The sequence below is a fragment of the Cavia porcellus genome, unplaced genomic scaffold (genome assembly GCF_034190915.1).
Source record: "Cavia porcellus strain 051 isolate PalLab524CR breed Dunkin Hartley unplaced genomic scaffold, mCavPor4.1 scaffold_8, whole genome shotgun sequence".
Classification (NCBI taxonomy): Eukaryota; Metazoa; Chordata; class Mammalia; order Rodentia; family Caviidae; genus Cavia; species Cavia porcellus.
The window spans coordinates 22,608,872-22,624,651 of NW_026947491.1; the positions used below are offsets into that span (position 1 = coordinate 22,608,872).

General features: G+C 38.5%; 1 protein-coding gene and 1 pseudogene across 2 annotated transcripts; one reads left to right on the forward strand and one right to left on the reverse strand.

Moving 5' to 3' along the window:
• Positions 1 to 3,291: 3,291 nt before the first annotated feature.
• Positions 3,292 to 15,438, reverse strand: LOC111755907 (zinc finger protein OZF-like). Of its 2 annotated transcripts, none has more exons than XM_013149366.2 (4): positions 14,360 to 15,438; positions 8,705 to 8,831; positions 8,445 to 8,505; positions 3,292 to 6,652 (listed from the first exon to the last, which is right to left on the reverse strand). In XM_013149366.2, exons 2-4 carry the CDS (start codon positions 8,736 to 8,738, stop codon positions 5,095 to 5,097), a joined length of 1,653 nt encoding a protein of 550 aa, XP_013004820.2. In that variant the 5' UTR covers positions 8,739 to 8,831; positions 14,360 to 15,438; the 3' UTR covers positions 3,292 to 5,094. The 2 variants fall into 2 exon arrangements, with proteins under 2 accessions (XP_013004820.2, XP_023419541.2); XM_023563773.2 differs by having other exon boundaries at positions 14,949 to 15,437.
• On the forward strand, positions 9,546 to 10,416 carry LOC106026993 (mortality factor 4-like protein 1; annotated as a pseudogene).
• Positions 15,439 to 15,780: the final 342 nt, after the last annotated feature.

Consider the following 15,780-nt stretch of genomic DNA (forward strand, 5'->3'; position numbering starts at 1 on the left):
CTTGGATTATTTCTGTGAATAGATTTTGTAGTCCATTTGTTTGTGTCCCTACTTCTTCTTTTATGTTCTTAATTCTTAAGTTATAGATCCTCTTATCATCTACTAGCCCTTGTATTATTGCTGTTTGTTTTCTTATTTTTAAGAAGTTTTTCATTTCATGCTCCCTCCCATATTACAAATCTGCCCTCCAATTTAGATAATCTATCCTTAGTTTCTTTCAAGGTGTTATGCCAGTTTTCGATAGAATTTTTAGTTTCCTGGTAGTCTCTTTGAACCTGCTTCACATATTCTATGCTTTCTCTATTTTCTCCATCAAACAATTCTCCCCTCTTTTTCTGTACTTCCATTCCACCATCTGTTTTTTCTTGGGCGATGCTTAGCATTTCTCTAACTATTCTACTTATATCTTGCTTTATTTCGTTAAATACTTCATTTTGAAACTCGTCTATGAGTCTCTGGAGATATCGTCGATTATGTCTATTGGTGCGTGTCTGACATTGCATGTTTTCTGTCTTCCTTTGTGTTTTCCTTTCCTGGATCAGTGTTCTCAGGATTGGGGACTAAGGAGCCTTTCTTGTTGCTTCCTCTTCCCATACTTTTTGTTCCTTCCATACAAGCGAATGTAGGAGGCCCAATTTTTTTTTCTCTTTGTCAGTTACAGTTTGTGTGAATTGTGTTGGCTAGGTGTTCCCACCCTCTGCAGTGTACTAGGTAGACACAGAGCTCAGCAGCCTCTGCTGGGCCCACCCCTCCAGGTCAACCTAACAAAGGCTTCACTGCTAGGATGCACCTCCAGGCGCTGAGACCTGGTTTGGGCTGGCCTATGGGGTCTTAGTCAGTAGCATCATGCCGGCCAGGCACTCCCCACCAATCCCGCTTGAGAGGGGAATATGCAGCTGTCACTGTTCCGGCAAGTCTGCCCGGTCCCCATATGTCCTTTGCTGGAGCCTCCTACTATATGAAAGGGTCTGCGTTCCGCTCACTCCCTGCAAGTTCAATGTAGGGCTCCCTGCTTGTCCTGCTCTCAACTCCGTTCGCAGATTCCTGCTCCCAGAGCTTTTGCGCGTCTCTCTCTCTCTGCCCTGCAGATTTGGACGCAGCAGTGGCAGCAGGAAATTCAAATCACAGCTTCCAGTGGCGCAGGTTCTAGCTTCCAGCACTGAGATTTTATCTGTTCCTGTTATAGTACCAGGATTGGATTTCCAGTTGGTTTTTCTCAGCTTAGTTCATTCCTGGGTCAGAAGGATGTATCTCCCCTTGCTTGGGACTCCTTGTACCGCACCATTCCTGGATTTTAAGCAGGTATCTCAGAGAGCCTCCATAGCTGCTGCTATCAACCCGCCATGTTCTCCCGGAAGTCCATATATTGTTGATAGGCAAATAAATGGGAATATGATACAGCATAGATGGATAGAATAGTGATAAACAGATGCATAGAGGTATAGAGCAGTGGATAGATAATTATCTACTGCCATACCACCCTGAATGTGGCCGATCTTGTCTGATCTCGGAAGCTAAGCAGGGTCGGACCTCCTTAGTCCTTGGGAGACAACTGGGAATCTCAACAATGCCTAGAGGCAATAGAGACTGAAGATGCAGGATCCGTACCTTTTTCTATACAGAAACCCTAACATGAGCCTGTAGATATGCATGAAATCATGAAGTCCACAGAGCACATGGCAGGACACAGAGGTACAGGAGAACTGCAAAAAGATCGAAATTTGTATGAGTACAAAGTTGAAGCAGGAGGATAAGGATGCTGGGGCCCTCGCTGCCAGCCAAGACACAGCAAGAGGGGATCAGGGGTAAAGCAGTAGAAGGACAGGTCAAAGGTTTGAGATTTCATGGTGAGGTTCTGGGTCCATCTGTATCCATCTCAGAGCATCCCAGGGCACACTTACATTGCTAGCTTCTAGGGTTTCTATGTCTACAAAATTCCTGAGACTGTGTGACAGTCTGAGGAAGCTTCACTGCTAGGGAAGCGGAAAATCTTGGGCTCTTTCTTGCAGGTATCTTTGAGTCTGAAGCCCAGTAGTCAAAATATAAAAGATGATTCCTTGAGGGATGATGGGTTGTCCTGATTGTTCACTCCTGCTCTGCAGTGCATGGGATCATAAAACTTTCCTGCATGTCTCAATGACTGGTGATCAAAGACCCAACCTCTGAGATCAAATGGTTATGATGACAAAGTGACAGATTCTATCCCTGGGTTACACCTGGAGTGCAAGTGGTCGACTTCGTTATCACTGCATTTCAACTAAATCTGGTCCTCTCACTCCAGAGGAGGCATCTTTGTAACTACTTTTGGTGGATGTTTCCTGCATCTTCCTCCCGGGAATAGGGCCACAACTGTGCTCAGGGGTGTCAGATTATGTCCTGTGGAAATAATCCCTGGTCTCAGAGGATGGCTGTCTAGAGCAACCTGGAGCCCTTGCGCATGACAGTATGAGGTTCCCTTGAGCAGTATGGGATGAATCAGTTAATTTCATTGACTTATCAGTGAAACAGGCCTTATTTGCTTTTCAGAGTAAAAGTAACAGTACAAAAGCACTGAACTACATCTCCTAGTTTCCTATGTATTCTGAGATGGGGTCTGAGTTGCAGGTGTAGCCTCCATTTTAGTTTCCTCCTGCATCACAAGGAACAGAAAGAGTTTGTTTGTGGTAACATAATGGTAAAGAAATGTCCTCTGGATAAAATACCTTGTATTTTGAATATTTCATCACTGGCTGCAATGGCAAAAGCAATACCTTCTCTATATCTTCCAGGTGATGGAAAGAAGCAGATACGAGCCATAGGGATGTTAGCCATGTGTTCCAAAATATAAAGTAGTGACTTTGTATTGTGATATGTGTTACATTACATGAATTATTTCAGAGATAATGTAGACACAATTTTAGATGTTATCAATAAACTAGGGAGTCGTTTATGGATCTAAGCATAATTAATGCTAGAGTAAGTTATATAATCTTTACTGTATTGTGGGTATTTATTATTCATTTATATTTTTGTTATCACAGGTTGATCACTATACCCCATCAGAAATTGAGCACTGTTTGTATTCAAAAACAAATATTTTACAGAGTGTAAAATATTTCATTCTTAAATACAGAAGCGAAGCACAGCTCAAGGAGACCCATGGGCCTCATGCTCACAGCTTGGCAGGAACTGTGTTCATCGATTTCTCACATTTCTCAAACATCAAGCATTGGTCAAGATGGACACTGAAAAAGCAGATTTTATAAATTTATTCCTAAAGTTGATCAAACAAAACACAACATAAATCATAAATTAGTACACTTCCTCTTTTTATTAAACTGACTGGATTTTCCTTCATGGCATTATTTAATCTTCTTGTTAAACCAATTACCAAAATCAGTAGCATTGCCAGCATAAGTAATAGAATAAAGGAATTTGCCTTAACATAGCCAATAATAATTATTCTTCCAAAAACCTATATTCTTCCCAAAAAACTTCACTGTTGACAAGAGATTACTGTAACTTGTGATATCCACTTGTAGACAATGTTTCTGCTGATCTCTAGCATCAGAAACTCACAGCAGCATGCTTTATTTTATGGTAAAAGTGTTGGAAAAATTATCACAAGATTAAAAGTCATCGTAAGAGAAGCATGAAAAGTAAACTTTTGGTAAGAAAATGTAAAATTTTATATAAGATATAATATTCACTCCAACATCGAGGCAAACTAAGCAAAATTGTGTACTTGATATAATACACTATTATGCTGGGATATATGCAGGTGTCTTGTGAGGATAATACACGAGTTTTATGAAAACTGGTATCTGTCAAAAGCATGGTCACAATCTCTCCATCAAATATAACATCAAGTTCAAAAATAGTTTTTTTATACAGGATATGGAATATATGCAAAAACAAAAATTAAATCAAGGCTAGTAGACCATTCCCAACAATGGAAACCCAATTAAAATTTACTTTTAGTGGTCTATTTCTCCCAACTGTAAAAACAAAGCAAAATAATTACTACATAAATACTAATCGTATTTGGAAGTGAAAACTATATTTAAATTCACCTAGTTTAAATAAAGACACTGTAAAATGCAAAAACACTGGCATAAACAAAAATATGATTGCGTCAACTCAATTTTATTATATTAGAGACCCCAAATACCTAAACAAGTAATTTACTTTTTTTGTTGGTACTGGGGATCTAACATATGATCTTGTGCTTGCTACGCAGGCGCTTATGCTCCGCTCGGAGCATAAATCTCCTGCCCATCAGTAATTTACTGAGAAACAGAGAATGAATACACTTTAGGGTATCTCTTTTATGGAGTGTATTTTCTTGAATTTTATTAAGAAAATATTGACAACAAAATGTTTACATTATTTCTACAGGTCTCCATTACATAAGATGGATGTGGTAGTACACACCTGTAATCCCAGCACTGGGGAAACTGAGGCAGGAGGATCATTGCGAGTTCAAGACCAGCCTGAGCTACAAAGTGAGGTAAAGGCCAGTCTGAAGTCCATATTGAGACCCCCCTCTCAAAAGACAAGAAAAAAAAAAAAAAAAGCCAATCAATGTATGAGTAGTTTTCATAGGATATTCAAAATAGGCTTGCATGGAATTTCTCTCCAGTGTGACTTCATGTTTTTGACAGTACCCAAATATGCTAAAATCTTTCCTTTATTGCTAACTTCAGGCTTTCCGCCCAGTGTGACTTTATTCAACCATTTAAATGATAGCATTGTGTTTTCACACACATCTTACCATCATAAATTTATTGCAGTGTGAGTGCATCTCATCTTTCTCACTCTGCCTTCACATATATGGTTTGCCCCAGTATGCCATCTTCATGTATTTGAGGGCACTTTTCTGTTCTTTTTTTGTCTTTTTCATTTCCATTTTTACCGGTACCATGGATCGAACTCACGGCCGCCTGCTTGCAAGGCAGGTGCTTATGCCGCTGAGTTAAATTCCCAGCACCTGAGGGCACTTGTCAGTACTGAATGTTTCCTCACATTCCTTTCATACATAGGGTTTCTTCTGAGTGGATTCCTTCACGTCTTTGACAAGTATTCTGTTGGCTGAAGATTCCTCACATTACTGATTCACAGCTTTTCTTCAGTGTGACTTCTTGCATGTATGTGAAAAAATTTTTGTCTAGTGTATGTTTTCCCACATTGTTCACACACGTAGGTTTTCCTGTGTCTATTTCCACTGTGAATACTTTCATGTCTTCGACAGTGACTGAGTGTACTGAACGCTTTCCCACACTGCTTACATGCATAGGGCTTCTCTCCAGTGTGGGATCTTCTGTGCCTAGATAATGTGGACTTATCAGCAAACCCTTTTCCACAGTGCTTACATTCATAGGGTTTCTCTCCAGTGTGAATTCTTTCATGTACACGACAATTAGACTGTTGGTTGAAAGACTTTCCACATTGCTTACATACATAGGGTTTCTCCCCAGTATGAATTCTTTCATGTATGTGAAAATAATTCTGTGTGAATGCTTTCCCACACTGTTTGCACACATAATGTCTCTCCTCACTGTGAACTCTTTCATGTCTTTGACAATGACTGCGACTGTCGAATGCTTTCCCACATTGCGTACATACATAGGGTTTCTCACCAGTGTGGGATCTTGTATGTCTTTGATATTTGGAGTTGTAGGTAAATCTTTTTCCACAGTGCTTACATTCATAGGGTTTCTCTCCAGTATGAATTCTTTCATGTACACGACAATTAGTCCGTTGGTTGAAAGACTTTCCACATTGCTTACATGCATAGGGTTTCTCACCAGTGTGAATTCTTTCATGTACACGAAGGTTACCATTCTGCATGAAAGATTTTCCACACTGCTTACATACATAGGGTTTCTCCCCAGTGTGAGATTTTGTATGTCTACGATATTTGGGCTTATCACTGAATTGTTTTCTACATTGCTTTCCTACATAGGATTTCTCAGCTGTATGATTACTCTCATGTGTTTTATAGGACCTCTGTGTAATGAATGCTTTCCCACACTGGTTACATACATACAGTTTCTTCCCAGTGTGAATTCTTTTATGTCTATAAAAGGAATTACTATGAGCCAGTATTTTCATATATGCCTTAGATATATAAGCCTTCCCATTAACATGTTTTCTTTCATGTATTTGAATATGATATGAAGAAATGAAAGGTTTCCCACACTGCTCAAATAAATATTGATTCTCCCCACTATGATTTCTTTCATGCATTTGAACATCATGGGGTATGCTGGAGGCTTTTATACTTTTCTTACCTAAAAAGATCTTCTCTCTAGTGTCACTTGGTTCACTAGGGTCAGAGGAGACTTTCCTACAATGCTCATGTTGACAGCGTTTCTCTCCAAGTTTTCTCATTTCATGGATCTGAAAGAGTTGAGTATCAGTGCAGGGTTTTCTATTTCCACTGCATTTATACAGTTTCTCTTCAAATCCCAAATAATCATCTGGATTCAGTTGAGTGTGAGCCATGATAGGCACATTTAGGCTCCAATGCCCAATCATGGTCTTCCTACAAGCAAGGCTTTCACTTGGCTCTAAAGCATGTTGGCGCATGTCTGCATGAGTATCTGGAGTCCAAATACGTAATTCTTGTTGTTTCCAAGCTTTATATTGATAGCATTTTCCCACTTCATTTCTGTAATAAACAATGAAAAAAAATACAACAATAAAAATGGTCTTCAAATAAATTTACTAGGAGAAGTTCTAGTTTGACTCTTGCTAAGAAATTTCAACAATGAATTGACCTAATAGCTATGAGAGTGCCTGCAAAACATCAATTTCCAAAAAGATGGTATTTATTTGGATGGAAATTTTTCATTAGTATGTATCTGCAATATACAAGGTCTAGTTTCATTTAGGGGATGAGTTTTGCATATTGAGTCTTATATTTTGATGAATTGCAATACCTTTTCCATAATCTCTCCCATTCTCTCCTTAACCTGATCATCTTTCCTATTTCCAAAAGTAACTTTCAGTTTTCTATCATGTCTCTTTTAACGATTAGATTTTTTTTTTTAGTTTCTTATTTAAGAGAAAACATAACATATCACTTCCTGGTCTAATAATTTCCTAATACTATGGGATGGAGTGCCAACTATTTTTGTTTTTTGGCCAAATACATGATATTCTTTCATATACCTGAAAATATTGCACATTTTTTCTTTTTTGTTACTAGCCACTGAACTTATGCTTGCCAGGGAGATACTTGGCCACTGAGCTATATCCTGGGCTTAGCACATATTTTCTGGTCTGAGAATTAAACACAGATCTTAGCACTGAATTTCAATTCTAGAATTTTTTTCTTTTTTCTTTTGACAGATCCTCATGGATCATTAATTTCCTCTGCCTGAACATCAGGTTTTGATTCAGCTTCCCAGAGTGCAGGGATTACAAAATGTACTACCATGTAGAGCAGGCCCCACATTTCCATTTCGAGGCTTCTAGAGATGGGTGCCTGGGCTATTTCCAGAGCTCAACTAATGTGACTTGTATTCAGAGCTTAGCTACTGTGACTATTTATGGGAACCTTGCACTGATTGTAGGAACAAATCACCGTGATAAATAATTTCAACTCCTTTGTGAATATACCCAAGGAGTTAATTCAGGTTCAAACAGACACTTCTATTCTTACTTTGAGACATCTCTATGTTGATTATCACTATGGTTCTGGTTTATATTCTGACTGAAAATGTATGTGGGTACCTTGTATGAATTTTAAAACATGAGTGGAATAATCTCTAGGGAACTTTTTTTTTCCATCTTTTTCGTTTTTATCAGTAGCAGGGATCAAACTCACGACTGCCTGCTTGCAAGACAGGCGCTTATGCCACTGAGCTAAATCCCCAGCCCGTCTCGGGGAATGTTTTGAAAACAGTTATTATCACAATACTGGCATGCATTTACATTTTTTTTTTTTTTAAATTTTTATCGGGACCGGGGATCAAACTCACAACAACCTACTTGCAAGGCAGGCACTTATGCCACTGAGCTAAATACTTAGCCCCTTCATTTGCACTTTGAATACTGCTTCCATGCAGCTATTTCATAAGGAGAGTGGCACACTCATAATGTGTGTGGCACACACATAAATAGATACGTTGAATACGAGTTCTTTTCAGAAGTAAAAATTTTTTCTTTTTACATATTTCTATAAATACTATCAAAATGCTATATTGTACAATTCAATATTACTCATGAAAGAATTTTCTTATATTAACATGCCTGATAGTGATATTTCTTGCATAATATCAGTATTATCTCAGTTTCCTATATTGGAATATTTCTGTGTTCAATTTTAAGATTATAAAGAATCATATTTACCCATTGCCAAAGAATTTTTGAGTGATTAATTTCAACATGGCCTCATTTATAACATTTCTGCTCACAAATTGACTCTTGAGGAACATTTTTTTCTAAGTGCAAGTTACCTTAGAGTCTTTGAACAATTTTTGTACTCTTGTCCAATTTGCTGGTTATCCCACGTTCTTCCTGAATCACAGACAGAAAAATACAGAAGTCACTTTATCACTATATAAAAATGAACAGATTCTGGTTAGATTCATGGTGTAATGAATCTAACCTAAGACAGTCTGCAAAATGCTTCCATGTTCTATTTAATTAAACTGCAGAAATGAACGAGCACAAAGCTCTCTGAGTGTAGTAATGAGAAAAATGCTGTCATCTTTACCTACAGCAGCCATGTTCCTAAATGTTTCCAACATCACATCTCTGTAGAGCTTCTTCTGTGATGGATTCAGCAGAGCCCACTCTTCTGGGGTGAAGTTCACAGCCACATCCTCAAAGGTCACTGCCTCCTAAATAATCATACAGTTACCACAAAGAACGTTGAGACTCACAGCCTGAGTTACCTCAAATCTTCTTATAAAACCTGAATCAAAATCGATTCCTTCAAATAGTGATTCCATGTACCGGTCACGAAAACCATGTACATGCAGATATTTGCACAGAGCAATTCGGATGCAATTATTAAAGTAAATGTACAATAATTGCACGGGTCCCATGCAGGGTCACCCAAAATGCTTATGTGCACTGCCTTTAAAGTGGATCTTAGAGGAAGCCTTCAAATCACCATCCACAAAGCACAGGAACAGATAAATATCTCGTGAATGGCATTGATACACCATAGATTATCTATCTCTTTTCAAATTTGATTACTCATAGAATTGAGCCCACCTTTTTTTCTACTTAGGCAGCATTTGGAAACTCAAATCACGTTTCATTGAAAAAAACTTAAACATTAAATAATCTTTATAAGTAATCATTAAAATGCTAATGGATACACTTCTATTGGCACAAGTCTATGGACGATAATGGAATGATAAAAAATAGTAGAATGAAGCTGGGCATGGTAGCTCATGCCTGTAATACTAGCACTTGGCAGGCTGAGGCAGGAGGATCACTGTGAGTTCAAGACCAGCCTAGGCTACAAACTGAGCTCAAGGCCAGCCTGAAAAGCATAGTGAGACCCTGTCTCAAAAAGCCAAAAAAAAAAAAAAAAAAGTAGAATGATGGAGAATAGTCGATAGTACTCTCTGTTAAAGTTCATAAGAACAAATGAGCACCTCACACGCACGTGAAAGTAATTAAACGATGGTGAAATGGAAGGTAACGAGAAGAATATGATTAAAAATGTAGTTAATCCAAATTCTAGGAGAGTAAACAAGTACTCTGTTCTATGGGTCTCTTCTTTATGAAGCAAAGTACGTAAAAGCTGTCATAAAAGAGAAACAAGTAAGATGGTTTCGATATTGTACAGTAGTGGGAATCAAGATTGGGATCAATGGATTTCAGAAAGAAGACTATTCTGGGAGATGGGCACCAATCTGCAGAAACAGCAAGAACTTCACAAAGCTAGTCGGGAACACTGTGCAGAGGGAAAGGTGAGAGGGCTGCTCCAGGAAAGAAGACATCTGGTCTGCAACAGAAAAATGTTGATGTGAAAACAAAAAGGAACAAACAAAATTGCTGGTAATGGAAGTGGTGGCAGTACCAATAAGACAGCAGTGAGACATCTCAGCGTCCTCAAAGCAGAGGGCCTGGGAAGATGCTATTCCTGAAAGTGAAGAAACACTTATGAACAGGGTGGGAATTAAAGTGAAGATTTCTGACACCATGACTTACTAATGACCGAGACTTAATTAGTGGACAGGAACAGCTATTCATCTTCCTACCAAGAGGAATGTGCGTTCACTTATGGGAGACTATGCGAAGTATAAGAAATCTCCATGAGACAGGGAACATCCTGTCAATGAGTCTGTAGCAGGGATCAAAGAATGCTTCAGTGTGACGCTCAGCACACTCAGCTCCTCAAAAACTTGAGCAACTACGTGCCCTGAGATCCTTGCCAATCACCCTGATGTGTGCCAAGTCTCAGATGTATGGAGCACAACATTTTTTTTTCCCTCTCTTTTTTAGATTTCTTGAGAGAAGCACCACATTTTCTGAGATTATTCATGTGTTTGATTTCAGAGAAAGTGAAATAAAGGGGTTATAGCTCCTTCTTTTTTCTTTTCAGGTGAAAGTTGCTGCCAGGATATTTATTGAAGACCAACAGTGAGACAAGGCATACAGTGTTTTTTTGCCCAGTTGACAAAGTTTCCTTTGAATCCTGATGATTTTCTTTGACATCGTATACTTTTAGAATATGTGTTAGTACTATATGACCAAATGCTCTGCATCCTAGTGTCGAAGTCCAATTCACTGGCTTCATACTGTCTTGATATGTTTTCTGCTATAGTATACGAAGTTATACTCAAATAATTCAAGGAAAGAGACACTATGGTGACTACTATTATGTCGGGTTATCTGGTGGTGAAACACAATGATGCTTAAATTGTTCGGTTGTGACCTGTGTTGTTCTGTTACTATGTCCGCTTTTATCTCAATCTCCCCCTTTGCTCTTTTTTTAAAAAATTAATTTATTTTTTATTTTTTTAAATAAGGGGAAACTAAATTTAAAAATAGCGGGATATAGTATAGTAACTTTTTTGGTTTCCTATTAACCTGATTTGAATCCCTGTTTTGCTCTCCCCATCTTGCTCTGACTGATTTTACTATATTCTGTTTTGTTTGATAGAATCAAGTTTGAGGGTATAGGCAACCACTTTGAAGGCAATAAGGTTTACTATGATGCCCATTATGGTTTGACTATTATCTTCTTTTGAAGTCCTGTAAGGTCTCCAATGTAGGTTTTATTGGTCTTGTTCTGTATCATTTTGTTCAATTCTATTACACCTGATGATATAGGCAACTCTTTTTAAGATAGCAAGAGGCATAATGGTAACCATTGTTGATCACCTGGTATTGTTTTTGCATCATGTACTATGTCCATCCTTCTGTTCTAACTCTATTTTGCTTTGTCACATTTGAGTTATTTTTGTTTTTCTTTTTTCTTCAAAAAAAAAAAAAAGGTATAAGAATTGAGGGAGTAATAAAACCCAAAAAGTATAATTGTTATTGTAAAAAAGAGAGGAAAAGAAAGTGGTCTAAAGGATATAACTGCATGTATATTTAAGTGTGTGGATAGAAAACCATATTACTGAGTTTTTATTGGTTCATTGAACAAAACTGTCTGCAATTTCACTGTATGAATGTCTAGTTTGTATGTTTTAATTTTGTAATTTGGACAACGGTTTTTAAGATGACAATATGTAACCTATTAACTAGTGCTTTCTTTTTGCTTTTTTTTTTTTTTTAACTTTTTGTCGGTACCAGGGATCGAAGTCACGACCGCCTGCTTGCAAGGCAGGTGCTTATGCCGCTAAGCTAAATCCCCAGACCCTGTGATTGCTTACTGTATATTATTTTCTTGAAATTCTGTATTACGTGTACCCTTTTGCTGCTTTTTGTTTCGTCTTTAAAAAAAAAAAAGTCCAATTCACTGTATATAATGAAATACGCTCACCAACTTGTGCACTTTTATTTTTTTAAATGGTGCTAAAAGAACCCATTCTTTGCAAGTTATCCATGTTGTTCTTTAGGCATTTTATCTTTGCACATATTTAGGCATTTTATCTTTGAACATATTGCTGAAGAAAGGTCAATAATTTCACTGTTTTTCTATATGTGTACAATGTACATTTTAACGTGATAGGCACAACGCACTAGGTAACTACAATTTTCTGGAAACATCAATCAGTAGTTGCTTTTCAGATTTTCAACACATTATTTCTTTAAATACAAAAGAAAATTCATTCAAAATCAAGAAGGCATAAAGTAATCACGCCATGATTACAAAGCCAAACTTTAACCAGGCATGGTGGTACTGATTTCCCAGTACTTTGGAGGCTTAGTAAGGCAAACATCAAAGAGTTTGAGATTATCATGATTTCATTGTTCACACTAGGCTATGCAGTACGTACAAGGCCAGTGTAAATTACAAAGTGAGATCCTGCCTCAGTTTCTTGTGCAGTATCATAAAAGACTAAAAGCATTTAATACCTTGTGAGCAAGGTGATTATCCTGCATGATATACATGAAATACATTCAAATTGTACCTTTCAAATCAGTGTATGATTCTACTAATTATATAAGACAAATGAGTCTTATGAAACAGGCAGTCTTCAGTGGATCCAGAAGTAAACAGATTATTGATTTTTGATACAATTGGACTTTCACATCCATGGAAGAAATCACAATGTATTCTATTTATATTTGTAGGAACAGGTATGTGCCTGCAATCTAGACTCTACAGCCATCTAACCTGTGTACACAGGTTATATATTGAAATAAACATACAGATTTTTAAAAAAAAGTGTTTCCACAAAAGAAACTCAAGTAGCTAAGTAGGAAAAATTGGTATTTGTGAAAGCATGGAAAATAAAAGTAACAAAAAGAAAATATTTACAGTGTACACAATATGAAGATTTTCTACACAGAAGTAGATATTTATGGATACAAGTCTAAAAAGTAAGGACAATATAGCTCACTGAAGACAAACTCTGAATATAAAATAAGATGTAAATCTAATTTGAGAAAATCACCAAAGAAAATTGTCAGGTGAAAAAACTCAGTAATTTGGCTTATGCAAAAACGGAAAATCAACCCATACACTCCAAGCTCATCTCATTTACTTTAGTTCTTACTAAATCCTAAAGAAAAGTGAGTTCTTTCCAATTCCCAGGGAAAATACTGTGATATTATTTCTGGAGTTAAATACAATTCTTTTCAAGTAAATCTGAAAAATCCTGAACCACATAACAATGCAATGGATGAGAAAGTACTTTGGAAATGATTTACATATCAGCACTTGTGAACAGAGACCATAAATAAATAAATAAATAAATAAATAAATAAAATCCCAAGATGTTTCTCAGTGAAATTTCTGTAACACTTATTGCCCAGTTCAGAATGTTTTCCAGTGTGTGTTAACAGTCAACCCTTTCAGGAAAGAGTCCTTAGCACCTCTGCATCTTTTTTTTTGTTTTGTTTTGTTTTTTTGAGACAGGGTCTCTCTATGCAGTTCAGGCTGGCCTTGAGCTCACTCTGTAGCCCAGGCTGGTCTTGAACTTCCAGTGATTCTCCTGTTTTAACCCCCACTCTCCGCTCAACCTCTGCATCTTTCTCAGCATTCTAAATTCTATGCAAAGTCTCACTGCAACAGTAAAATGTTAAGAACACTTTATTTAGTTAGCTCATAAAAAGGTACCTCGGAGCTGGGGATTTATCTCAGTGGCATAAGCACCTGCCTTTCAAGCAGCGTTCATGAGTTTGATTCCTAGTACCAATAAAAAGATTAAAAAAAAAAAAAGACACCTCTATAGAGAAAGTGCTTGAAGTAGAGTTGGGAAATTAACAGTTCCATAAGAATTAAAATGAGAGTACACAATGACCTAGGATTTACAACTGAAGGTGAACTTTCTGTGTCAAGGAACAATGCAGACTTCCCCCAACTAAAAAAAGTTACAGACAACCCCTACTAAGCTCCTGACTTTCTAGGACTGTGACTTACACAATACCCAATTTTTCTCTAAAACCTATTTCCTTTAAACCCTGCAAGCTGAGCAAATGGTTAAAGAGCTTGATTAAAGTGTTTGCGCTGGCATGAAGGTTGACACTAGAACTCCAACCTCTTCAGAAGCTGAAGCAGTTGAACTGCCAACAGTTCAAAAACTGGTTGAGAGTTCGAGACCAGTCTGGGCTACAAAGTGAGCTCAAGGCCAGCCTGAATTGTAGAGCAACCAATCTGTCTCAAAAAGACAAGACACAAAACAACCTAGCTCACCTAGGGATTTAGATCAGCAGCACAAGAACCTGCCTGGCAAGCTTAAGGTCGTTAAGTTCTATCCCCGGTCCCAAAAAAGAAAAAGTGTTTTAAACTTACAGAGCCATGTGTAACACGTGGCCACTGAACAACTGAACTGAGTAACTGCTCTGCTCTGCTTGTTTATAACTCACTCTGTACTGAGCGCCCACAAGGGCACCCACTTGGGGCGCTTCCTGGAATTCAGGGAGCTACTCTTATTTCCAATAAAATCTCTCCTAACGTCCTTTGTTCGTTCGAAAATTCATTCTTTAATGTGAGGTTATTAACTCTGCTTATGCAGTAGCAACACTGCGAGCGGAGGTCCGCCGTAACAATTGTAGTGATAACTTTCTCAGTGCGGACGGTGGAGCCCGCTTCCCGCCAAACCACCGCTCCGGTCAGCTTGGTAGAGCCACAGTCGTGCTGGGGACGCCCAGGATTGGATACTGGCTTGGTGCCAAAGTGGGGACAGCGTGCTGGGGAGCCAGAAATGTTCCTACTGAGCAGTCGGAAACAGGAACAGATGATAAATCAGCGACAAAGATCTACCGAATCCTAGGTTCTGGGGCTAAGCAGGGAGGCTATCGGTTGACACAGTAGCTTCTGAGTACTTCAGTCCAGTGCTCACACAATTCCCGCGTATCCCAGCCCTCGTCCCACACATCACCATTGCGAGGCTTGGGGTCTATGGGGTCCTCTGCACGCAGCCTGCAGTACGTGTGAGTCAAGGAAACGGAGGTGACGCCGCCGGGGCGCTCAGCAATCCACTCAGGCGGGAACGTGCCTGCCAAGACACAGGAAGTGCCCATCCCCTCGGCCTCCTGATTGGGCGCGTCTGCCAGGCCCCGCCCTCATCGCCGACTGGCTGCTGCGCATTTGGCCACCAACTCCAGTTTGAAGTTAAATAAACTTCTTCCAACTGGAGTAGAGATCCTGTGATAGCCTGGAACTTGTAGTTTAGTCTCTCTCTTTAGATGTCAGCCACACAGCACCGGAAGAATATTGCATGTAAGGGCTACCATTCTTGGCTTTTGAAAAATACCCTGTCTTTCTTAATGGACGATGTGAGCTCTTCCTGAAAGTACATCACAAATGTGATTAGAGGGTTGCAGGGCAAATGTCCTGTGATGACGAAAAACACGGAGTCCAGGTCAGCCCAGGACAAAGTTGAATGCAGTGGGGACTGCTGTTGCGAATCAGGTGGTACATTTCAATGCCAGGAATTTCACACTCTCATTCTACTCATTTTAATTCAAAAAATGAATTTATGGACTGCAAAAAGAATGCAACTGTTCTGTAAAAGAAGAAAGTAAAAATAAAGATAGCAAATTTCTATGAAACAGTAAAAGGTAAAAGAAAGATTAACATTTTAACTCTGCCAGACAAGGATCATACTCTATCCAGGCGTTTCATAAAACATACCTTAGTTGTGAATGTAACCATAGCCAAGAGTGAGTGCCAGAATGATTGCTGAAATAGGACCCCACATTTGATCCACT

Bases quoted from the DNA above. Each gene is read 5' to 3' on its own strand.
- LOC111755907 (XM_023563773.2), bottom strand. The intron at 8,506-8,704 runs GTAAAGATGACA...TCTGTGATTCAG, and splicing joins TAGGAACATGGCTGCTGTAG to GAAGAACGTGGGATAACCAG. The intron at 6,653-8,444 runs GTAACTTGCACT...TGTTTATTACAG, and splicing joins AATTGTTCAAAGACTCTAAG to AAATGAAGTGGGAAAATGCT.